The sequence below is a fragment of the Microcaecilia unicolor genome, chromosome 10 (assembly GCF_901765095.1).
Source record: "Microcaecilia unicolor chromosome 10, aMicUni1.1, whole genome shotgun sequence".
NCBI lineage: Eukaryota > Metazoa > Chordata > Amphibia > Gymnophiona > Siphonopidae > Microcaecilia > Microcaecilia unicolor.
In genome coordinates this window covers 28,865,634-28,887,818 of record NC_044040.1, presented here as the reverse complement: position 1 = coordinate 28,887,818, position 22,185 = coordinate 28,865,634, and the positions used below count along the sequence as shown (strand labels likewise).

Below are 22,185 nucleotides of genomic sequence, written 5' to 3'. Positions count from 1 at the left end.
CCTCCACATTCAAGGACCCCATGGTACACAAGCGCAGAAGATTTTTCTCTGCCTAACTCATAAGGGAGGCCACTTCCACTGCCATTGGACGACTGCGGGTCCTGCCTTGCTCGTTGATATAAGCCACTGCCATCACATTTTCTGAGAAAACTTGGATTGGCCAAGAAAGGGAGCAAAGCTGAATAAGGAATTCCGCACTGCCATGAGCTCCAAGTGATTTATCGACCACTGAGACTCCTGTTCCATCCAGGTGCCCCATGCCACCTGAACTTGTAATGAGCTCCCCAATCTGACTTGCTAGTGTCTCCACCTCCCACTGTGTTATCGGAAAGGGAGCTCCAACATTCAAATTCCTGGGTGACAACTACTAGTGCATACTCCGTCTAGCAACTAACATCCAAGGAAGCTGAGGGTTATACTTCTGTGACCCCCGAGATCAGCGGCTGAGATTCCTGTAACGGCTGCATATCAGACCTTGCCCACGGCACAATTTCCATCACTGCCATCACTGACCCCAGAACTACCCTGGGCCAGTCTTGATTGAGGAGAAGATGAACCTGTTGAACCAGTTTCGACCTTCTGTGCTCCGTTCGGAAGATCCCCTCCCGTGCAGCGTCAAATAGAATGCCCAGATATTCCAGAGTCTGTGATGGAGTTAATCTGCTCTTCTTGAAACCGATCACCCAGCCTAATGACTGCAGAAGAAAGACAACTTTGTTCATCGCTGCCATGCTGTCTGAATAGGAGACATATGAACAAGCCAGTCATAGAGATACGGGTAAACTGATTTCCTAGCACCAAAGGAAGGCCACCGCTGCCACCACCACCACAGCTTTGGTAAACGTTCTTGGAGATATGGTGAGACCGAAGGGCAAAGCCCTGAATTGGAAGTGAAGGCCCAGGACCTCAAAACATTAAAAAAAAACCTTTGATACAACGGCCATATGGGTATATGCAAGTACACCTCCCTGAGACTGAGGGCAATGAGAAATTCTTCCACTTGAACCGAGGCTATAACTGCTCTTAGTGTCTTCATGTGAAAACGGGACACTCGGAGGCAGTGGTTTAGACCTTTGAGATCTAAGACTGGACGAAAGGTGCATTCCTTCTTTGGGACAATGAAGTAGACAGAGTATCTGCTTTGTCCCTCAACAGCCTGGGGAACTAGAACAATTGTCCAGAGTGCCAGCAATGAATCTACAGTAGCCTGAACCTTGACTGTTTGGGCTCCCTTTAGACAAGGAAACTGAAAAAGAGGAGCAATCGGGCAGGAGAACTCCAACTTGTAACCTTCTGTAAGATCCAGGAACCACTCCGAAGAAACTCCTGAAGATGTTCTCCCACCGGAGGAAGAGAAGAGTAGACCATCTTCGTATCATTGTGAAGTTCTGGAGGCATTGGGCACTCTAGCTGACTGAGAGGAACTTCCTGTTTGCACAAAAAGCTGGACTTCTGACTATATTGCTGATGCCAGGCCGGTACCATCTGCTATCTCGAAATCGAGAATGCCCTAAAGGCTTTCGGCTTATCCTCCGGCAACTGCCGTGGCTTAGTTTCCCCCAGTTCTTTCACCAAGTAGCCTTGCCCCAAAAGGACAATTTAACTAGATGTGACTTTGATGCTGCTACTATTGTCCAATGCCACAGCCAGGAGTTGCTGACGTGCTGTGACAGCCAAAGACATACTGCGGGCTGCAACCCATAACATGTCATAATAGCATCCACCAAATAGGCCAACCTCACTTCCAGCTGGCATTATGGTACCTCTCTTGTGCTTCCAACTGCTGCCACTTCAGGCATACTCTTGCCACGAACGAGCTGCACACTGCTGCATGAATGCCCAATGAGACCTCTTCAAAGGCTTGTTTCAGCAAGCCTAGCTTCCTATCCTGTAGGTCTTTAAGGGCAATGCCCCCTTCCACCGGCAAAGTGGTCTTCTTAGTCACCACTGTAACCAGGGAGTCTACCCTTGGAAGCTGCAATTTCTCTCTCTCCTCTGGAACTGATAGAGGCCAGCCATGGCTCTTCCCACTCTCAGCCCTGCATCCAGAAAGACCCATTTAGCTGTAATCAGGTCCTGAATGTCTGGAAGCATTGGAAAGGTCTTAGAAGGACTTCTAAGCCCCCACACGATCTATGACGGAATTCCTGAAACCGAAGCAGAATACTCCTAAATGGAAAGATCTGCCAGCACCTCAGAAATAAGAGTACTGAGCTCCTCTTTATGAAAACACTTCGGTACTTTTGAATCATCTCCCTCCTCAGAATGGAACTCTCCCTCCTCTAATGGCTCCTTCAATGATGACTACCTCTGAATAGACCAAGGCCACATCAGATAAGGAGGGAGATGCAGAGATACCCTCATCTGCCCACTCCTGGAGGTATAAACAAGATTTCTTAGCAGCTAGAGGGGCAGCGGGGTGAGAAACTGAAGCACCTTGCAGCAACTCCAACTGTCCCTGCTTCAGTAAATAGGCCTGATGTAAGAGCAATATAAACTCTGGAGAAAATAAAGATCCAGATACAGCTGAATGCTCTGGTGGGTCCTAAAGCAGTAAAATGGCAGCTGTGCTCCGATGAGACAGAGGCTGCTCCAGCCCCGACAAAATAGCGCCCGTTCCCATGCTCTCCTGTATGAAACTGCACACCGGCATATTTTGATGCTGCGTCTAATCTGAAGACGTGTCAACACCGACTGTTTCCTCCGCGTCCCGTGGGATTCCCAGCTTGCACGCACTGCAATGCCCCGACGCCAGGTCCCACAGTGGGACATCGCTTAACTGCCTCCACGGGAGCCCCCATTCACCCCGTCACAAGCACAGCAAAACATGTCCCAAGCGGTGAGAATCAGGATCTTTCCCTGCACACCAAGTAGAACTTGCAGCCCTCTGAGTGGTTCTGGGTCAAACTGAGTGGAGGACTGGCCTAGTGGTTAGGGTGGTGGACTTTGGTCCTGAGGAATGAGTTCGATTCCCGGCACAGGCAGCTCCTTGTGACTCTGGGCAAGTCACTTAACCCTCCATTGCCCGCCGCATAGAGCTTGCCATGAGTGGGAAAGTGCGGGGTACAAATGTAACAAAAAAAATAAACTTTAGTCAAACTTATCACTGCCGGCTGCAAACCCCTCCCCACCCCCAAGCTCACAGTCTCCACAAGTCTCACCACAGATGAGATGCTCTCCAGTAAACCTCTTTCCTTTCCCCCCCCCCCCTTTTTTTTAAGGTTGTTGTGCTGGAAAAGGAGAGCTCCACAGGAAACAGGAGAGAGGTGAAGTAAATTCATGGGGCACCAAAGACAGGGATCTGAAGACCTCCAGATAAGGCTCTGCAGCCTCGAGCCGCCCACAAAGCTCACCTGGGGACTGGTTGACCATCTGGACTAGAAACAAACCACTCAAAACCAGAGGCTGAAAAGTCTGTCAATCCACCTGTTGGAGACAGAAGATACTGAGGAGCTGGACTGGATGCCAAGAGAGATATGTCTCAGCTCAGTTTTCAGTGCTCTATATCCACCTGCTGGTTGATGGGACAAATATCCCACAGGATCTGGAATAGTGGGAAGCTATGTAACAGAAACAGTTATAGTACAATATACATAGCTATTGCTACTGATATTCATTCATGCTATGAAGTCACAAGGTCTCCAGCTTTAGGGACTGAAACCAGCTCTGAACATGAAGAGACACGGTGCCAATTTTGGTGTCAGCTTCAATCCATTTTCCATTTTCATTTGTCTGATTCATGTGAGCTGGAGGAACAAAAAATAAAGTACATTCAATTTGTAACCGACATAAAAGGAGTGGAATAAAAGCAGTAGTTAAAAACAAATTCTGAAAAAGTATCACATTACACAGGGTAGAACCTGGGATTCTGGGAAAGTCTACTGCACAGAAAACAGAAGGAACCTTTCTTTGCTACTTTTTGATTTCTTAAATGAGCAATAAATTATTTTTTATTGATGTTAAACCATATCCTTTAGTCATTTCTTCAGCATTTACTCAGCTCTTCAAAGGTTTATTTGAATTCAGAACATTTTTGTAGTGTAAAGTCTGGTTGTTTTGTGTTCTTAAACCAATTATGGATTTAGTACAACACTTTTCCCCTAAGGTGGTCTAGCAGTTCTTAAAACTTTTTGAACACATCTTTCCAGTAGTAGCTTCAGGTAAGTTACCTAACGTCCCCAAATAATCTAAGTTTGTACCAGAGGCAAGGGAGGATTAAGAGATTTGCCCATGATCACAGGAACCATCAGGAGGATTTGAACCTAGCTTCCCTGCTTCGTAGCCTGCTGCTCTAGACACTAGGCAACTCCTCCATTCCTTTAAAACACAAGCTAATAATTATAAATATTTCTGAAAGTTTGCAGCACATTTACATATTGAAACTCTCACCAAATATCAGAGTTAACTTTCCACAAGATCACACAAATTGGATGTATACCATTAGCATCCTTAGTTCTCACTCCCAATTTGTTAACAGACCATGAAATTAGGCAAATATCTAACTCTTGCCATTGCACTTTAAAATATCTATAAAGTCCACTCTGTACAATGAGTCAACATACTAAGGACTATAGCCATGTATGCAACTTCATATAGTGATTTTATAGTGTTTATTAAGTCACTCAGCTGTAGTGCACCACAATCTGTGTGGGAGATGTATGAAAATCCTTCCATGATCACCCGTCATGTTATCTGTAAGTCACTATCAGGCTCATTTTCAAAGCACTTAGCCTCCCAAAGTTCCATAGAAACCTATGGAACTTAGCCTCCCAAAGTGCTTTGAAAATATGCCTCTATGTCACATATTTATTTATTTGTTGCATTTGTAGCCCACATTTCCCTACCTTATGGAAGCTCAGACTATCCTACAGAAACCTGTACTTGAGTTAGATTTAGAATACAGTGATGCAAGTTTAACTTTAAAAAATCTGTTATGATTAATGTTATAAATTTGCTGTAACAAAAGTACTTCATGGAGGCTGATAGCACTAATGAAAATGTATGGATTTGTGATTTCCACTTATTACTTACCTGAACATGCTCACTCAAGAATAAAAGGACTGGGTAAGTGTGACTCCTCCATTCATGAGGACACCAAGTACCTACTGACTCATGCCCTTATAGATATGCAACCCCTAGAAAACAGAGATAAATAACAGAGATGCTTCTAAAGCTTTTATTATCATCTGTTCAGAAGTCAACAGATGAACAGGCCATCATGAGTGGTGGCATCATATATCAGAGTCCAACACTTTTATTAACGAGTGAGCATAACAAGTGGGGAAAGCGTATATGTGTATGTGTGTGTATTTTACAGATCACCCAGCTAACTTAACAGAAGATTTTATAATACTCCTGTTTATTTTCTTCCTATTTCTGATAGCCTCAAAATCTTAGGTGTTACTATTGTTAGCCATCTTACACTTGAGAGCCAAGTTAACTCCATTATAAAGAAGATGTTTCATTCTATGTGGAAACTTAAACGTCTTAGACCTTATTTCCCGAGGGAAATACTCTGTAACTTGATACAATCAATGGTTCTAAGACACGCAGATTACTGCAATGGAATATATGCGGGATGTAAAGTACAGCTTATGAAGAAACTCCAGACAGCCCAAAACACAGCTGCCAGGCTGATATTTGGCAAAATACGATTCTATAGTGCTAAACCTCTCCGATTAAAACTGCACTGGCTCCCAATCAAGGAACGCATTACCTTTAAAATTTGCTCTTTAGTCCACAAGATTATCTACGGTGAAATCCCAGGATACATGGTTGACTTGATAGATCTTCCGACCAGAAACAGAACCAGAGCATCACGTACCTATTTGAACCTCTTCTATCCAAGATACATTGGACTCGGATACAAATCAACCTATGTGGAATGCACTACCAAAGAGTGTTAAAACAATCCATGACCATCTAAACTTCAGGCCTGTTTTGCAAGGTCTACCCTACTGACCCAACTTAAATGCCTCAACTCTGCAATGCATCCAAACCTTACATCGTATTGGACATTATATATTCCTTATTTCCTTGACCCTTATTGTACTTGTATACCCTAACCTTTCCTGACCCTTATTTTATATTGTATTTAACATCTATCGGACCTGGCGATCGCCTTTACGGTATTATGTAAGCCACATTGAGCCTGCTAATGGGTGGGAAAATGTGGGATACAAATGTTACAAATAAATAAATAAATACAGTGCAGTACTCCCCCTTCCCCACTGGGCTACTTCTTCATGCCATCTGGCTGGCAAATATTTCTGGGGAGAACACTGGAAATCTGATCAAGGGTTTAAAAGTTATTAGGGTAGCCTAAAAAGTATCTATGACTAAAATTCTCTTTCTCTCTAGAGTTAGGAAGAGCTGATCTTGTACCCATTTTGCATTACAGTGCATGTCCTTGCAAGGTGGCTCAAGTTAAATGCTGAAGATATGAGCAGAACAGAGGTAGAACAGCTTTAAAAGCAGGCAGCTGGACTGTGTTTTGGATCAGGTGTCTGAACTAAACGGGAAACATAAAATGGCCACTAAAATAAGTCAACAAGCAGAAAGCTTATTTTCAGCTGTGTAATCTCTGGACAGTTAAAATCCCCAGTATGCAGGAAATCTTCTGAAGTGCGATACAGGAAAGCACACATTTGTGTAATCTGGTAACCAAAATCAGTTTCACTGTGCATCCAAGACAAGCCTTTCATCCTGATATGTGTCTGAACTATATGTAAGTGAGCAGGTGAGAACTAGATTGAGGATATAGCTTATAGCTTAGTTTTACTCCAATTTTATAAGATTAATAGTACAGCCAAAGCACATCCTCAAAAACAACCAGATGGGACTTCACCTTTCCAGACTAATTCAAAAAGCAACTCACCTTCATCAGATTATGTTATACTCCTACAGCAGCTAGTAATTATTTGTTAAAATACATCTTGGAAGGGTCAAAAATACTCTAATTATACAGAGATACAACATGCAAGCCCAAAACTTCATTAGCAAACTTGGCAGGCCAACATATCCAATGCTAAAAAAAAACAAAGTTCACTATCAAGCATCCAAGGAAACAGTTACACTATCAGGCATATTTTCAAAGCACTTAGCCTTCCAAAGTTCCATAGAAACCTATGGAATTTTGGAAGGCTAAGTGCTTTGAAAATATGCCTCTAGGTGAGCAACAGATTATTTTACTAGCCTAAGGAAAAAATTGTTAACCTCTAAAAATAAGAAAAAGCAGCAAGATACTCACATACAATTTACTAAACTAATGGCAGTGGTATCTGGAGACAGAGAATTACAGCAGACCAGTGGCGTACCAAGGGGGGGGGGGGGGCCGTGGGGGCGGTCCGCCCCGGGTGCACGCGGCGGGGGGGGGGGTGTGCCGCGCGCCTCTCGGCTCTTCGTTTTCATGCTCCCTCTGCCCCGGAACAGGTTACTGGCAGGCGCGCGGCACCCCCCCCCCCCCCAAACAGCGTGCACCCGGGGGGGGGGGTTCTTTTGCTGGGGGGGGGGGGGGCGTCACGCTGTTCCGGGGGGGGGGCACTGCACCCGGGGGGGGGCGGGGCAAATCGGCGATCCGCCCCAGGTGTCAGCCCCCGTAGGAACGCCACTGCAGCAGACAGAAAACAAAGCTGCTAAATGCCACTACACAGATCTGTGTTTTATTGGTTTCAGCCCAAGAGTTTCTGCTTACTTATATGGGGGGGGGGGGGGGGGGGGGCTCCCAACAGGCCCTTGTCATTCAGCCCTCCATTAGCTTCAGCAAACTTATCCTGCACCAGCCTCAGTGCATTCAGCTGCTTTACACCCACACTATGGAACAAAATCTCACTTGACCTACACATGGAAACCTGTTATTTTCCCTTCCAGAAAAAAATAAATCAAAGCTTAGTTGTTCAGCCAAGCTTTTGCATAAGCCCTTAATGTCTGCTCCGTAATAGCTGCAGGCAAGAGTTTCCTCCTACGGACTGCACTGTTCAATACACTGGGCATCTTGTCTTTGCTTACTCTTCATCTTAGGAATATCTGTAACATTCTGAGTCCATTACAGAAACTGATCGAAGTGACATACAGCAAAACAGTACAAACAATAAGCAAGATCCACCATATGATTCCATAATATGTACGAGAAGACTGTCATTAACACTTTCAATATCCCTAGGAAGCTTATTCCAGCTACAAGGATGTATCACTGATCAAGTTCTATTTGTAGTCATAGCCTTATGGAACCAACAGATTGAAGAACAGTCAGAAAAAAATATCCCCAAAAGAGCAGGAAACATGCAGTTTGCTAACAGGATGGGTAACCCAGACTGTGGGGAGCTATGAAAACTCTCACAATTTATAGAAACGAGGCCTCAAAACTTAAGAGCAATGGCCTGACCAAATGTGTCAGTCTATCCCCACAGAGGTTCCCTGATATCATTGGCCCCACAAAAATATCCAACAAATCAAATCCCCAAAGTTCATGACATATCAAAATACAGTCCCACAAGTACTTAGTTTGTCTGAAAAGGTATCTTTTTCCAATATCAGCTTCTCAAATTGCTACTATTCCAGAGCATAACTCTCTTCAAGTGCTACAGAACATGAATTCCAGCTGTCCATATCCAGCTGTGGCTAATTTTGTTTTTTGATGACTAAAACAGACTGAGTGGGTTTTGGCTATTTTTCTCCAGCTTTTTAGTTAGCACATTTTTTGTCTGTTTCTGGAGTTATTTGTTTTAATTGTTATTTCATTATCAATCTTGTTATACCTAATGTTTTATTCCACTATGTTACTCATATTCTTGTGTTATTATTAATTATAATTATATTGCTGTTCTGAGCAATGTAAGCCACATTGAGCCTGCAAATAGGTGGGAAAATGTGGGATACAAATGCAATAAATAAATAATTTAGTGTGGCCAATGATAATATCTGGGAACCTCTTTGGGGATAGACTGGTCAGATCACTGCACTTCAGGTTTTGAGGCCTCGTTTGTTTAAATTTATTTATTTAGATTTTGCTCACACCTTAGAGTAGCTCAAGGTGAGTTACCATTCAGGTACACTGGGTATTTCTGTTCCTGGAGGACTCACAATCTAAGTTCATAACTGAGGCAATGGAGGGTTAAGTGACTTGCCCAAGATCACAAGAAGCAGCAGTGGGATTTGAACCAGTCACCTCTGGATGTTAAGACCGGTACTCTAACCACTAGGCCCACTCCTCCAACCACTAGGCCACTCCTCCACTCCAGATTTTTCATAGCTCCCCACAGTTGGGTTAGCATTCCTGTTAGCAAACTGCATGTTTCATGCTCTTTTTGAAGGTCAGAACATTTCTCAAAGATGACTTGAGGGTTCTTGAAGGGGAGTAGCGGGTTAAATGATCCATCATATAGCTAGATCCAATTCCCGCTAAAGCAAATAACTGACAGCAAATACCTTTAACCCTTTAAGGCACCAAGCTTTGGAAGACAATGAAATTCTTTTAGCATTTGGGAAACCCTGCCTCTCCAGGTTTTCCCACAGTTGACTCCAGTGGCAACATTTTGTACCCTTTGAAGTTTACAAGTAAGTAGGGGGAAGGAGTGAGGCGGTAAGTGTTCCCATTAATAACCCATTACAGTAGTTTAAATATGACCAAACAAATCCCTGTATAAGGGTGTTTTCTTTTTAAAGTTAGACTGATCCAAATAACATTTTAATTGATGAACCCTACATAATTTGTAAAAGTTCATTTTGCTATTTCCGAAACGTGACCCCCAAAATTAAATGAGTCGTCCAAAACAACCCCTAGACTGCAAACATTTAATATGAGTGGGTTCAAGATTCCTTAATATCTAGGACCATATCCAAACCAGAAGAGGGCTATGATCCATCCACAAGGCCCCTGTCTCAACTTGATTCAATTTCAGATTCTTAATCAATATCCATTGTCAATGGCAAATAAGCAGGAATTAGAGGCTTGAAAAGTGATCCTGCAAATCCTGACCAAAAATGGCCAGGAAGTGAATGGCATCTGCATACACAAAAATCTCTTAAACCAACTATCCTTAATAACCTGGCAAATGGGTTACGCATAATGACTTTTGTGCATCTCTCAGTTTTATGCATTAATTTAACGTAGTAAGTGTACCCAGAAATGTTACTTCCTTCTTAAATTTCTCATCTCAGAACACTCCTTGGGTGTTGACATTGTTCAATTCTTAATTAAACCCTCCACTCTTAATAGTTTGTATCATATTTATCCATTCTCTTCTTCAAATTATTTTGGAACATTTCATTTGTAGCATGCCTTGTGCCTGTCCTAGGATAAAATAAAAATACCAAATGAATACAAAGAAATAAAAATTAAAATAGAAAACAAAAGAAAATTACCAGAAATGGTTGGGTGTCCATCTTTAGAGGCATTCTTTATTGCCTGTAACTGGATCTCTGGACTCACTTCAACCTTTGTTCCTGATAACTGTAAAGAAGCCTTTAGCGATGGTGGAACCTTCACTGTTATACAACCTGTTGCAAATGAAACATTAATTTGACATCCACAAACAAATATACAGCATTATCAAGTTCATAAAAGCAGTTTTTCTCTTCAGCTAATACAGTCTTCTTCTATCCCTTTGCCCTTAACTATTTTACTGGATATAGGCTACAGCAAATCTGTAGATGGAACAAGTCTGGATGAGATGCTTCCTCCTCTGCCGATAAATCTATCTACCACAATATGCACTGTCAAAAATAAAGCAAATCTCGTCTCTCTTCTGCAATTCAATATTGCTAAGCAGAAAGCACTGCTTCCCTGGGGGGGGGGGGGGCATGGTGTCATGTTGGAATTCAAACATGCGTGGGATATGCATAAAGGAATCCTGTGCAGAAGGAATGGATCCTCAGAAGCTTAGCCGAAATTGGGTGGCGGAGCAGGTGGGTGAAAGAGGGGTTGGTGGTTGGGAGGCGAGGATAGCGGAGGGCAGACTTATACGGTCTGTGCCAGATCCGGTGATGGGAGGCAGGACTGGTGGTTGGGAGGCGGGAAGTACTGCTGGGCAGACTTGTACGGTCTGTGCCTTGAATAAGGCAGGTACAAATCAAGGTAAGGTATACACATATGAGTTTTGTCTTGTTGGGCAGACTGGATGGACCGTGCAGGTCTTTTTCTGCCGTCATCTACTATGTTACTATGTTAGTAACTGGGATGGTCCGGACCAGCGCAAAGAGAGAAAGCCAGGCAGTGTACCCCCACTTCTAGGAAAAAATGGCGGGAATTCAACCGTTTATCCTGCCCTTTAGCTGTAGTTTACACATTCAGATGATGATTTTCAAAGCTGTTTACCAGCAAACACACAATTATTTGAATAAATGGAGTTGCCTTAAAACTGCCCTATGCCCAGTGGTGTTCCAGAGGCAGGCAAGCACAGAAGATGTACAGAATTGGTTTCTTTATTCAATTAAGTGACTTGTATGTTTGCTCCCATCCTGGTGCAAAATCCTCTGGTACTTCTTCATCTAGTTAGATGAATTGAAAATTGCCCCTTGGTGGGTAAAGCAAATTTAGTATTCAATCACAGTACACTGGGGTTGATATTCAAAGAAAATTTAATGATATCTCTCTATATAAAACGCACCTCCAACGTTCGAATGAAGCCTCTGTTAGCCAAAAGTGAAGGGGGTGAGATCGCATTGTGTCTGCCCCGCCCACGCGTCAAACGTGATGACGTCGAGGGCGGAGCAATGACACTCATCCAATCGCAACGCTCGGCAGCGAAGCGTCAGGGAAGGAGGCGGCGCTCTCAACGTCTAGCCTTCCCTTCGCTGTGTTCCGCCTTCTTCTGACGTCAAGGATGACGTCAAAAGAAGGCGGAACACAGCGAAGGGAAGGCTAGACGTCGGGAGCACCGCCTCCTTCCCTGACGCTTCGCTGCCGGAACCGCCACGGAGGTACATTTAAAAACAAGAAAAAAAAATAAAAACCATGTTGGGGGGAGCGAAGAGGGTGGCCACAAAAGAAAAACAATGGGAGCGGGAGGGCAGGGGAGAAACGACACCATGGATGCGAAGGGGGGGGGGGGAAGAAGAGGGCAGCCCAGGCTGGGACATGGGAGAGAGAGGAGCATGGATGCAAGGGGGGGGTCATGGAAGGGAGACAGGGGACTTGCTGGAAAAGGATGAATGGAGGCGGCAGGGGACAGAGGAGCATGGATGGGCATGGATTGGGAGGGCAGGGCTCAGGGAGAGAGGGCAATTGCTGGAAAGGGATGAATGGAGGGGGCAGGGGACAGAGGAGCATGGATGGGCATGGATTGGGAGGGCAGGACTCAGGGAGAGAGGGAAATTGCTGGATAGAGGGGACAGATGGGCATGGATGGATATGGATTGCAGGGCAGGCCTCAGGGAGACAGGGCAATTGCTGGATAGGGAAAAATGGAGGGGCCAGGTGACAGATGAGCATGGATGGGCATGGATTGGAAGGGCAGGACTCAGGGAGACGGGAATTGCTGAATAGGGATGAATGGAGGGGACAGATGGCCATGGATGGATATGGATTGCAGGGCAGGCCTCAGGCAGAGAGGGGAAATGCTGGATAGGGAAAAATGGAGGGGCCAGGTGACAGATGAGCATGGATGGGCATGGATTGGAAGGGCAGGACTCAGGGAGAGGGGAATTGCTGGATAGGGATGAATGGAGGGCACAGATGGGCATGGATGCATATGGATTGCAGGGCAGGCCTCAGGCAGAGAGGGGAATTGCTGGATAGGGATGAATGGAGGGGCCAGGTGAAAGAGGAGCATGGATTGGAAGGGCAGGACTCAGGGAGAGGGGAATTGCTGGATAGGGATGAATGGAGGGGACAGATGGCCATGGATGGATATGGATTGCAGGGCAGGCCTCAGGCAGAGAGGGGAAATGCTGGATAGGGAAAAATGCAGGGGCCAGGTGACAAAGGAGCATGGATGGCCATGGATTGGAAGGGCAGGACTCATGGAGAGGGGAATTGCTGGATAGGGATGAATGGAGGGGACAGATGGCCATGGATGCATATGGATTACAGGGCAGGCCTCAGGGAGACAGCGGAATTGCTGGATAGGGATGAATGGAGGGGCCAGGTGACAGAGGAGCATGGATTGGACTCACACTTTCACTCTGACTCTCAAACACTCACTCTCACATACACTCTCCCAAACACACACACTCCGAGGAAAACCTTGCTAGCGCCCGTTTCATTTGTGTCAGAAACGGGCCTTTTTTACTAGTCTCTCAATAATCTAAAAGCCTTAGATGAGACATCCTGAAATGTATTTATTTATTGCATTTGTATCCCACATTTTCCCACCTATTTGCAGGCTCAATGTGGCTTACAATATTACATCATGGCAGGTGCCATTCAAGAGTAGATAAACAATTGGTTACATTAAAAAAACAAGTGTAACATAGTTGATATAATCAATTCAGTAAATCAGAAAAAGTCAGATTATCAAGTAAGTAGTGATGCATTGGAATTCCTATTGTTGATTATTATGGTAAGCCTTGTTAAAAAGAAAAGTCTTTAGTGATTTTCAAAAGTTGATTAGGTCGTGAATAGTTTTCAGATCAAGTGGTAATGCATTCAACAGCTGCGTGCCAATGTAGGAAAAGCAGGACGCATGTACTAGTTTGTATTTTAGACCTTTACAGCTAGGGAAATGAAGACCTGGGAATGTGCATGCTGATCTTTTAGTGTTCCTGGGTGGCAAATCAATAAGGTCTGACATGTATGCCAGAGCGTTTCCACAAATGACTTTATGAACCAAAGTGCAAACTTTGAACACAGTACATTCTTTAACTGGAAGCCAATGGAGCTTCTCTCTAAGGGGTTTTGCACGTTCATATTTTATCTTTCCAAATATGAGTCTAGCTGCGGTGTTCTGGGCTGTCTGAAGTTTCTTGATGATACAACCAGCATACAGCGCATTGCAATAGTCTACATGACTCAGCACCATTGATTGTACCATGTTGCAAAAAATGCCTCTTGGGAAGAAAGGTTTTAGTCTTCTGAGTTTCCACATAGACTGAAACATCTTCCTGGTTGTATTCTTCACATGGTTTTCAAGTGTGAGATTTCGATCAATGGTAACTCCAAGAATCTTCAGGGCACACATGGGAATGAAATGGGCACACATGGGAACTGGAGTTATACAACCAGAGGAAATAGGAAATGCTGAAAAATTCAACTCCCTCCCCTGATATTGAGCCTGTGGCAGTCAGATTCAACAGCAGTATCTGGATAGTTACTCAGATAACTTTGGTCTCCACCCCTGCATTATCCAGATAGTGTCAAGGCAGTCTGTCAAGATATTCAGTGGTTCTATGCAGATAGTGCCGATGAATATCTGTCTCAATTGGACTTATCCAGGCTGCAACTCAGATAAGTCCTTTCAAATATCAACCCCAGCATTTATAAAGGTGGAAAAAAATAGTGAGATAATCCCAGGCAAGTGCATAACGAGCTTGCATACAAAGAGGAGAAATTCTCCTGAAAAAGAGGTTCAAAATCACGTCAGATTGGGAAAAACACTGAAAGCAGCAAGCTGTAACTTAGCGTATAACACTATAACCTAGTGGTCACAAAGTATTCATTGGAGTCTATGGAAGTTTGGATTTAAGTTAAAAACAATAAAGAAATTTATGCAATGTACTTTTCATGAGTATAATTAAGATTATCAGGTACAATGAGCAGAGAGATCAAGGGTCTCAAACTCCAGTCCTTGAGGCCACAAACCCGCCACGGTAGCAGGAAGTTCCAGTGGTCCAAGTCTGGGCAGGATCAGGGCTGAAGAGGCACACGGTTGAGGGCTGCCGAGGGTGCTGGAGTACCAACAAGCAGCATTGGGCCACACTGACGTGGCACCTGAGGAGTCCGGGCAGACTGAGCACATGTCTTGGGAGTGTGAGAGGCAGGCTGTGTTTGGCCTGCTCGAGGTTTCTGTTGTGCATGCGTGATAATCCTGAACATGTGCTGAGGAGGTCAGGAGTCGGGCCTGAATGGAAATGGGCTAATTTACCGAGACAATCCTCAACCGTGAGCCTCTTTCGGTCCTGCCCAGGCTCAGACCAGAGGACCTTCCCTGCTACTTTCAGCCGTGGCAATGTCACTGCCGATCCTGATTCAAGACCCAGACCACCCGGACCCGATCCTGTTGACCAGGTATTTTTATTTAAAAACATATTCTAACCTACAGGGTTACATTAGTAAACATTTTATAAGTAAACATTGTTTTCCATATTAACCAACTTTTCACTTCTCCAACAACGAGCTGGTCCCATTTACGTCGAATAATCAAGACTCTACTTTAATAGAATCAAATCCAAACGAAAGGTGCAAAAACAGGACATATGTTTCATAAAGGCACTTAGGCAGGGAAACCACATAGCTACATATGTTGCTTTTATAAACTACTGTATGTGCCTTTAGAAAACTGCCTCCCCAAAAGCTGCTCCGAGGGATGTCTAATTTCATACAAATATTTACTGGTAAGAATCTTTGTTTATGCAGATCTCACTCCTCTGAACACCTGTCTAAATCTAACTACTCAAATTCTGACTAGTTGCTTTTATAGTGGCTCAGTTCCCCAGCTACACTTAGCAGGTTAGCACTGAACTAGCTAAATTTTTAAACCCATGCCTAACATGCCCCCAAACTTAGTCCTGGTATTTTTTTTTTTTTGTCTGGCTAAATTTGCTATTTCTGTCAATTTGTCCAGCCTAATTCAGCCTGTAAGGGCACCAGATTTTTAGACAGAGATTTATCCAGTTAAACCACATTTTAACAGAGTAAAAATATAAAAATTCAGAAGCACTAATACAAGGTGAAAACAATATAATCAATAGTTAGGAAACTACAAGCAGGCAAAACCTCTTGTTGAACTGTGAAAGAAAAAGGACAGCCAATTGGAGTGAACAGTATACAGCTAATTTGAAACGGTTCTAAATCCTAGCCCTCTCAAGCAGTGGCATAGCAAGGAGGGCTGCCACCCGGGGCGGTTCGCCGTTGCACCCCCCCCCCCCCGAGTGCAGCACGATGACACCCCCCCTCGGCACATCAACCCCCCCCCCCCCCCGACCCAGTGCCTTCCTCTACTCAGCTCCCGCACCCTATCTTTAAAGAAATTTCGGAAGCCGTGGAGAGGCGAGGCGCAGCGCCTTGCGCCTGAATGTAAAAAAAAGCATGGATCGTCATCGGGCCTTCCCTCACGCTGTCTGTCCTGCCCTTGCGGAAATAGGAAGTTGCATCAGCGGAGGGCGGGACAGACAGCATGAGGGAAGGCCCGATGACGATCCACGCTTCTTTTACATGCAAGCGCGAGGCGCTGTGCCTCGCCTCTCCACGGCTTCCGAAATTTCTTTAAAGGTAGGGTGCGGGAGCTGGTTGGAGGGAGCTGAGGAGGGTTGGCACTGGGTCGGGGGGAGGGGCGTGTTGATGCGCCGAGGGGGGGTATCATCGTGCTGCACCCGGGGGGGGGGGGGAGCTGGCAGGGAGCACCCCCCCCCCCCCCGTGCTGACACCCAGGGCGGACCGCCCCTCCCACCCCTCCACCCCCTTGCTACGCCACTGCTCTCAAGTTTGCAAACTCCTAGAGTCACACAATCCATCAGTGTTAATCTGCTGGCCTACTCTATATTGCAATACCACCTCCAGAGCCCAAGAACTGTGAAGGACTCCAAAAGAGCATACTCAATACGAAGCCTAGAAAAGAAGTGGAGCTTTTTCAATGGCTCTATAAAACAAAAATGTATTTCTTCCATCTGCTGAGTTAACAGGCCAGCATCATTTCCAATGATGTGAAGCAAATGAATATATATCCAGAAATATTTTTTTTATTACTTTGACTGGGTAACTTTACCAATTATTTCCAGGGTGAAAAAAATGTTAAAATCATCGGGCAACATATATGTATGCGTTAAAAGCCAACCAACTCCACTTACCTTCCTGGGACTTGAGAGCTACTTTTTCTATTTGGCCAATACAAACATCTATAGCCCCTTGGTGTGTAGAAGCAGTCAGACATCCATCAGATGAATCTGTAACAAACCCATAAAAAGTGATCAGAGATATTGACTTTACTACATATACTCAAGGCTAAACTACAGAATGTTGGTGACAGAAGAGCCGGTGGGGGGAGGCAGGGCTGGTGGTTGGGAGGTGGGCCTTGTTCTGGGCAGACTTCTATGGTCTGTGCCCTGAAAATGGCAGAAACAAATCAAGGTCAGGTATACACATAAAGTAGAACATATGAGTTTAAATTGTTGGGCAGACTAGATGGACCGTGCAGGTCTTTTTCTGCCGTCGTCTACTATGTTATGACTTGGAAGAGGGGACATGACAAAATATAACATTTTTAGCATTGCAGTCATATCATAAACTTGAGCAGTGAATTAGAAACCCTTTAACAGCATGTAAAATAGCTTCTGTACAATGCCTGACTAGTTTTAAAATGGATCCATTTCATGGCAGAATTCCAAAAGATAACCAATAAATTCTTCTGCTATCTCATAACTGAACAAGTGACATAGCAAATGACAGTAGAAAAAGACCAGATAGCACATCTAATATGTCACTTATCGTTTATTAAGCTTGATATACCACTTAGTTTTCCCACACAAGTCAAAGCGGAGGAGTGGCCTAGTGGTTAGGGTGGTGGACTTTGGTCCTGGGGAACGGAGGAACTGAGTTCAATTCCCGGCACAGGCTGCTCCTTGTGACTCTGGGCAAGTCACTTAACCCTCCATTGCCCGCCGCATAGAGCCTGCCATGAGTGGGAAAGCGCGGGGTACAAATGTAACAAAACAACAAAAAAAGTGGTTCTAGTTATTTCTCACCAATCTGTTAGGGATACATTTAAGGTGCCAGGCTCAGAGCAAGAGTTTTTCTTGTTTTCCTCCTTAACACTTTGAAATTTGTGTAAATGAGCATACAAGATTAGAAATTAGCTTACAGTCCGTACATCTTCCTTTCCTATACTAGATCACTCTTAACATCTGGCCCTCAAGTAGGCCTGTGTAGCTTGTCCGATAAGGCCTATGTGAGTGGTTACCGTAGTTGCACAATACCAGAATGATTGAATATTTTAACACCCAACAGAAGGACTTAACAAGGATCTGGGGTTCCTAGCCCATTATAAACCATAAAGCTGTATGTCTCTGTTGATCACCCCACCCCTCACCTATCCACACCCATCCTGTTAGAATATCAATGATATGCTTTGATGTCCCCATGCATACCTCCGACCCACCCCCATCCTCCCACCCTGTCAGACTGTCATAGTAATGCTTGAATGTTTTCACTTATATACACTGTCAGCTAGCACATTTGCTTATTTCCGATCTGACGAAGAAGGGCAACCTTCGAAAGCTAATCAAGAAATGTATTAAGTTATGTCCAATAAAAAAGGTATCATCTTATTTTCTTTTCCATGTTTTATTTTGTTTGATTTCTATTGATAACAATACCAGATAGAAATTAAAAGCTGAATCTAACATCACAGCTTTTGTCCATGTCCCATGCTTCGCTCCTTAAATAAGTGCAGCTACTTCCCAATTTAGATTTAGACTTAGCTTGTGCCTTTTCAACAGTAGCTCAATGCGAAATATATTTGGGTACAATAGGCATTTCCCTGTCTCAGGAGGGTTAGTTTGTACCAGAGGCAACTGAGGCTTAAGTTACTTGCCCAAGATCACAAGAAGCATCAGTGGGACTTGAACTCTGGTTCCCTCATTCTCAGCCCACTGCTGTAACCATTAGGCTGCTCCTAAATTCTTCCATTGAAGAGCCAAAGCTTCATTATATGTAATACAACCAAGTGCTCAATAAATTAAACTACATTTTAGGACTCATTTTCACTTCATTATGAAGAAGGTTTTTGTTAAACATAGCATTCTAATCATTCCCTTGTGAAACGAGCTGGTTTAGCAGCTTCTGCAATTCAATATAAGAAGTGTTGCTTTTGCTAGAGCAGTTCAACTGTGTGGGCCAGTCACAAGGCCATAATAGAAAAGAATGTGTCTAGCTGACCCAGCAGTGACAGAATGCGCCAGTCTGCATTTTATTAGCACACTTTATAGAGTATTTAATAGAGGTACAATCCTTTTAGGCATGCATATGATTTCCTGGTAATTCTTTTAGTGTAGGAACCAAACAAACAATTTGCATAGCAACTGCCAAAACAAGCCACATGAAAGTAGGTATTAAATCAAGATTGGAAGGAGCAAAAGAGGCCATCTTCCCCCATTTGGGGGGTTTCATATCTATGGCATAGGCAGGGGTGTGGTTTTTAGCATCTATGCTGCAAAAGAAAAGCATTAGAAAAACTTGTGGAGCCACAAAAGTTATAAAACCTAACACAGACGCTTAGGTATGCTCAAAAGTAACCCAAGTTAAGACTATAATGCCTTGTAAAGGTCTTCACAGCGTTCTACATCTTCACATTCTATCAAAAAAATTCAAAACGCATTAAAAGTAGGAGTTTGTTTCACTGATCTACACAACAGACTTGTTCAATATGAAAGAGCTATTATTGAAATATTGGAGAATTAAGTGTAAGAGACCAGCACCCTTCTCCACCACCGCCAACTCCAGGCTCCGCCCTTTCTGCCTCGCCTCACCCTATGCTTGGAATAAACTCCCTGAACCCATACGCCAAGCCCCCTCCCTGCCCATCTTCAAATCCTTGCTCAAAGCCCACCTCTTCAATGTCACCTTCGGCACCTAACCACTTTACCTCTATTCAGGAAATCTTGACTGCCCCAACTTGACATTTCGTCCTTTAGATTGTAAGCTTCTTTGAGCAGGGACTATCCTTCTTTGTTAAACTGTACAGCGCTGCGTAGTCCTAGTAGCGCTTTAGAAATGTTAAATAGTAGTAGTAGTAAGTCTTGATTGCATCGAGACAAACTCTTTGACTCAATATTTGATGGAGGTCCTTTTTACAACAGCAGTCATGAGCCATTTAGGATAAGTGCCTACCAACCTTTCACAGTGAGATAACACAAAAAAATATCAGCTGACAGCAGATAAAAATCAGCATGATCCATCCAGTCTGTCCAATAGGATTGCGAGGGCAGTACCTGTCACACATTACATGGTTTGTTAGGTTAAGCACAGCAATCACTTTACAGCTAGAGGTGCTTCATTCTTGGTCTCCATCCTTTTGTCCTTTAGGGATCTACTATGTTTTCCCAATCCTTTTTGAATTCCAGGACAGTTTTGCCTCCACCACCTCCTTCAGGATAGCATTCCACTATCCACCACGTTTTCCATAAAAAATGTTTTTTTTCTGAGGTTGGTTTTCATTCTATCTCCCTGAAACATCATATTATGTCCACTAGTTCTACAGCGACACTTCATTTGAAAAAGGCTTGTTTGTTCTGTAATACCTTTCAAGTAGTTAAAGTCTATCACATCTCCTCTGTCCTTCCTCTTCTCTAGAACAGTGGTTCCTAAACTTTTATCCAATACAGCCCCATTTTTGCACTTAAAAAAAAAAAATCACATGATCACAAATACTACAACAGACCTCTCTTACCCCCCTTAATCCTCTCCTCATTTATCTAAAGCATTAATTCTCATTGGGGCCCTTTTACTAAGTCGCGTAGGTGCATGCGCGCATTTGGAAATTTCTGGCACGTGGCATGTGGCGCTAACCGGGCAGTAATCAGCAGTGTACGCATGCTGACTATTACTGCCTGTTAATGCATGAGACTTTACCGCTAAGTCAACAGGTGGCGGTAAGGTCTCAGGCCCAAAATGGACACGTGCCAATTTTTATTTTGCTGCACATCCATTTTCAGCAAAAAAAAAAAAAAAAGAAGGGACTTTTTTGCAGGTGCACTGAAAAATGGACCTGCGTGCATCCAATACACGCGTCTACACCAGCACAAGCCATTTTTCAGCGCACCTTAGTAAAAGGCCCCATAGTCTTTTGTCCTAGTTTACCATTACTTGCTACAGCCCTAGGACATTAAAAGTAGGAATTAGATTGATTAGAGGGTCTTAAATTCTTTTGCCTCAGTTTGGCCTATGAGGTTATGTTGTTGGGCAGACTGGATGGACCGTACAGGTCTTTATCTGTTGTCATCTACTATGTTACTATGTTTTTCCACATTCCCCTCCCTCCCAGCAACTCCTACTCATCCTGGGGCCATCTCTTAATTTAATTTATACTCAATTATTCCAATTAAGAGGATGAGAGAAATTTGTCACCACAAGTATTTTTATCAGCAAGTGATTAACCATAAAAAAAAATTATTTACAGTTCTGTGAAAAGGAAACACAACAGCATAAAATAAACAAAGAAAACTTAAGACCTTTTAAATTAGTTTAGGTATCCCTAACTTCTTAGCACATGGTTCAAAGTAAGATATCATTTGAAGAATACTATCAAAATTGGAAGTTAATGTATTCCAATAGAGAGCCTGCAATAAAAGCAAAAGGCAAAAGTAAGCCGGGCACTTTTAAGGGAAGAGAACAGATATAAGATTTCAAACTATATATTAACTGCTAAACAGTTTGTAGATACAAACCAAACACACACTTTGAAATGTCTGCACACAAATGCTAGAAGCCTAAAAAAGGGAAAATTAAAAGTGCATAGCACAGAAAGAAGAGAGGTACATATAACAGACATCTCAGAGACCTGGTGGAAGGAGGATAACCAATGGGACACTGTGATACCAGGGTATAAATTATATTGCTGTGATAGGGTGCATCAAATTGGAAGAGTCTAATGGGGATCAACAACAGCTGGTTGAATTGCCTCCCGCTTTCCACTATGATTTTTTTTCTTTTTTAATCAGAAGACCCTATTGGCAATGTAAGTGAAAAAGTAACAAAACAGGCTCCTCAGTTTCATTATGTAGTGCGCATCTGCGCATAAAGAGCAATGTGACAGAATGTGGCAAATTTTGACTTCTGAAACCCACATACAAAAATAAGACTGAAGATAATCAGCGAGATTGGGCAGTTTGACAAAAAAAAGCAACAGAATATAGTCATGTGATGGCCCCTGGGAGGAAACGTGGTATCCAGTGCCAACACCCCCACCTTTCTGGTTTCCATCAGTAACAGCAGGCCAAACTCGGAAATGCACTGTCCCACAGCATAGAACAATAATCCTGGAACATGGATAATAATTCATAAACCAGAAACTTAGCACATCTTTAGTTACAGCAGTA

The 22,185-nt window shown here is 43.6% G+C and overlaps 1 protein-coding gene across 1 annotated transcript in view; it reads right to left on the bottom strand.

Annotated features, from left to right (window-relative positions):
• Nucleotides 1-3,497: 3,497 nt before the first annotated feature.
• Nucleotides 3,498-22,185, bottom strand: part of FAM185A (family with sequence similarity 185 member A) — a 78,703-nt gene continuing 60,015 nt past the window's right edge. The window contains exons 6-8 of the mRNA XM_030216744.1: nt 16,942-17,037; nt 10,363-10,497; nt 3,498-3,746 (exon numbers count right to left, since the gene is read on the bottom strand). Coding sequence (XP_030072604.1) covers nt 3,631-3,746; nt 10,363-10,497; nt 16,942-17,037 — 347 coding nt within the window. The 3' untranslated portion in view covers nt 3,498-3,630. The remainder of the gene's footprint in view (nt 3,747-10,362; nt 10,498-16,941; nt 17,038-22,185) is intronic.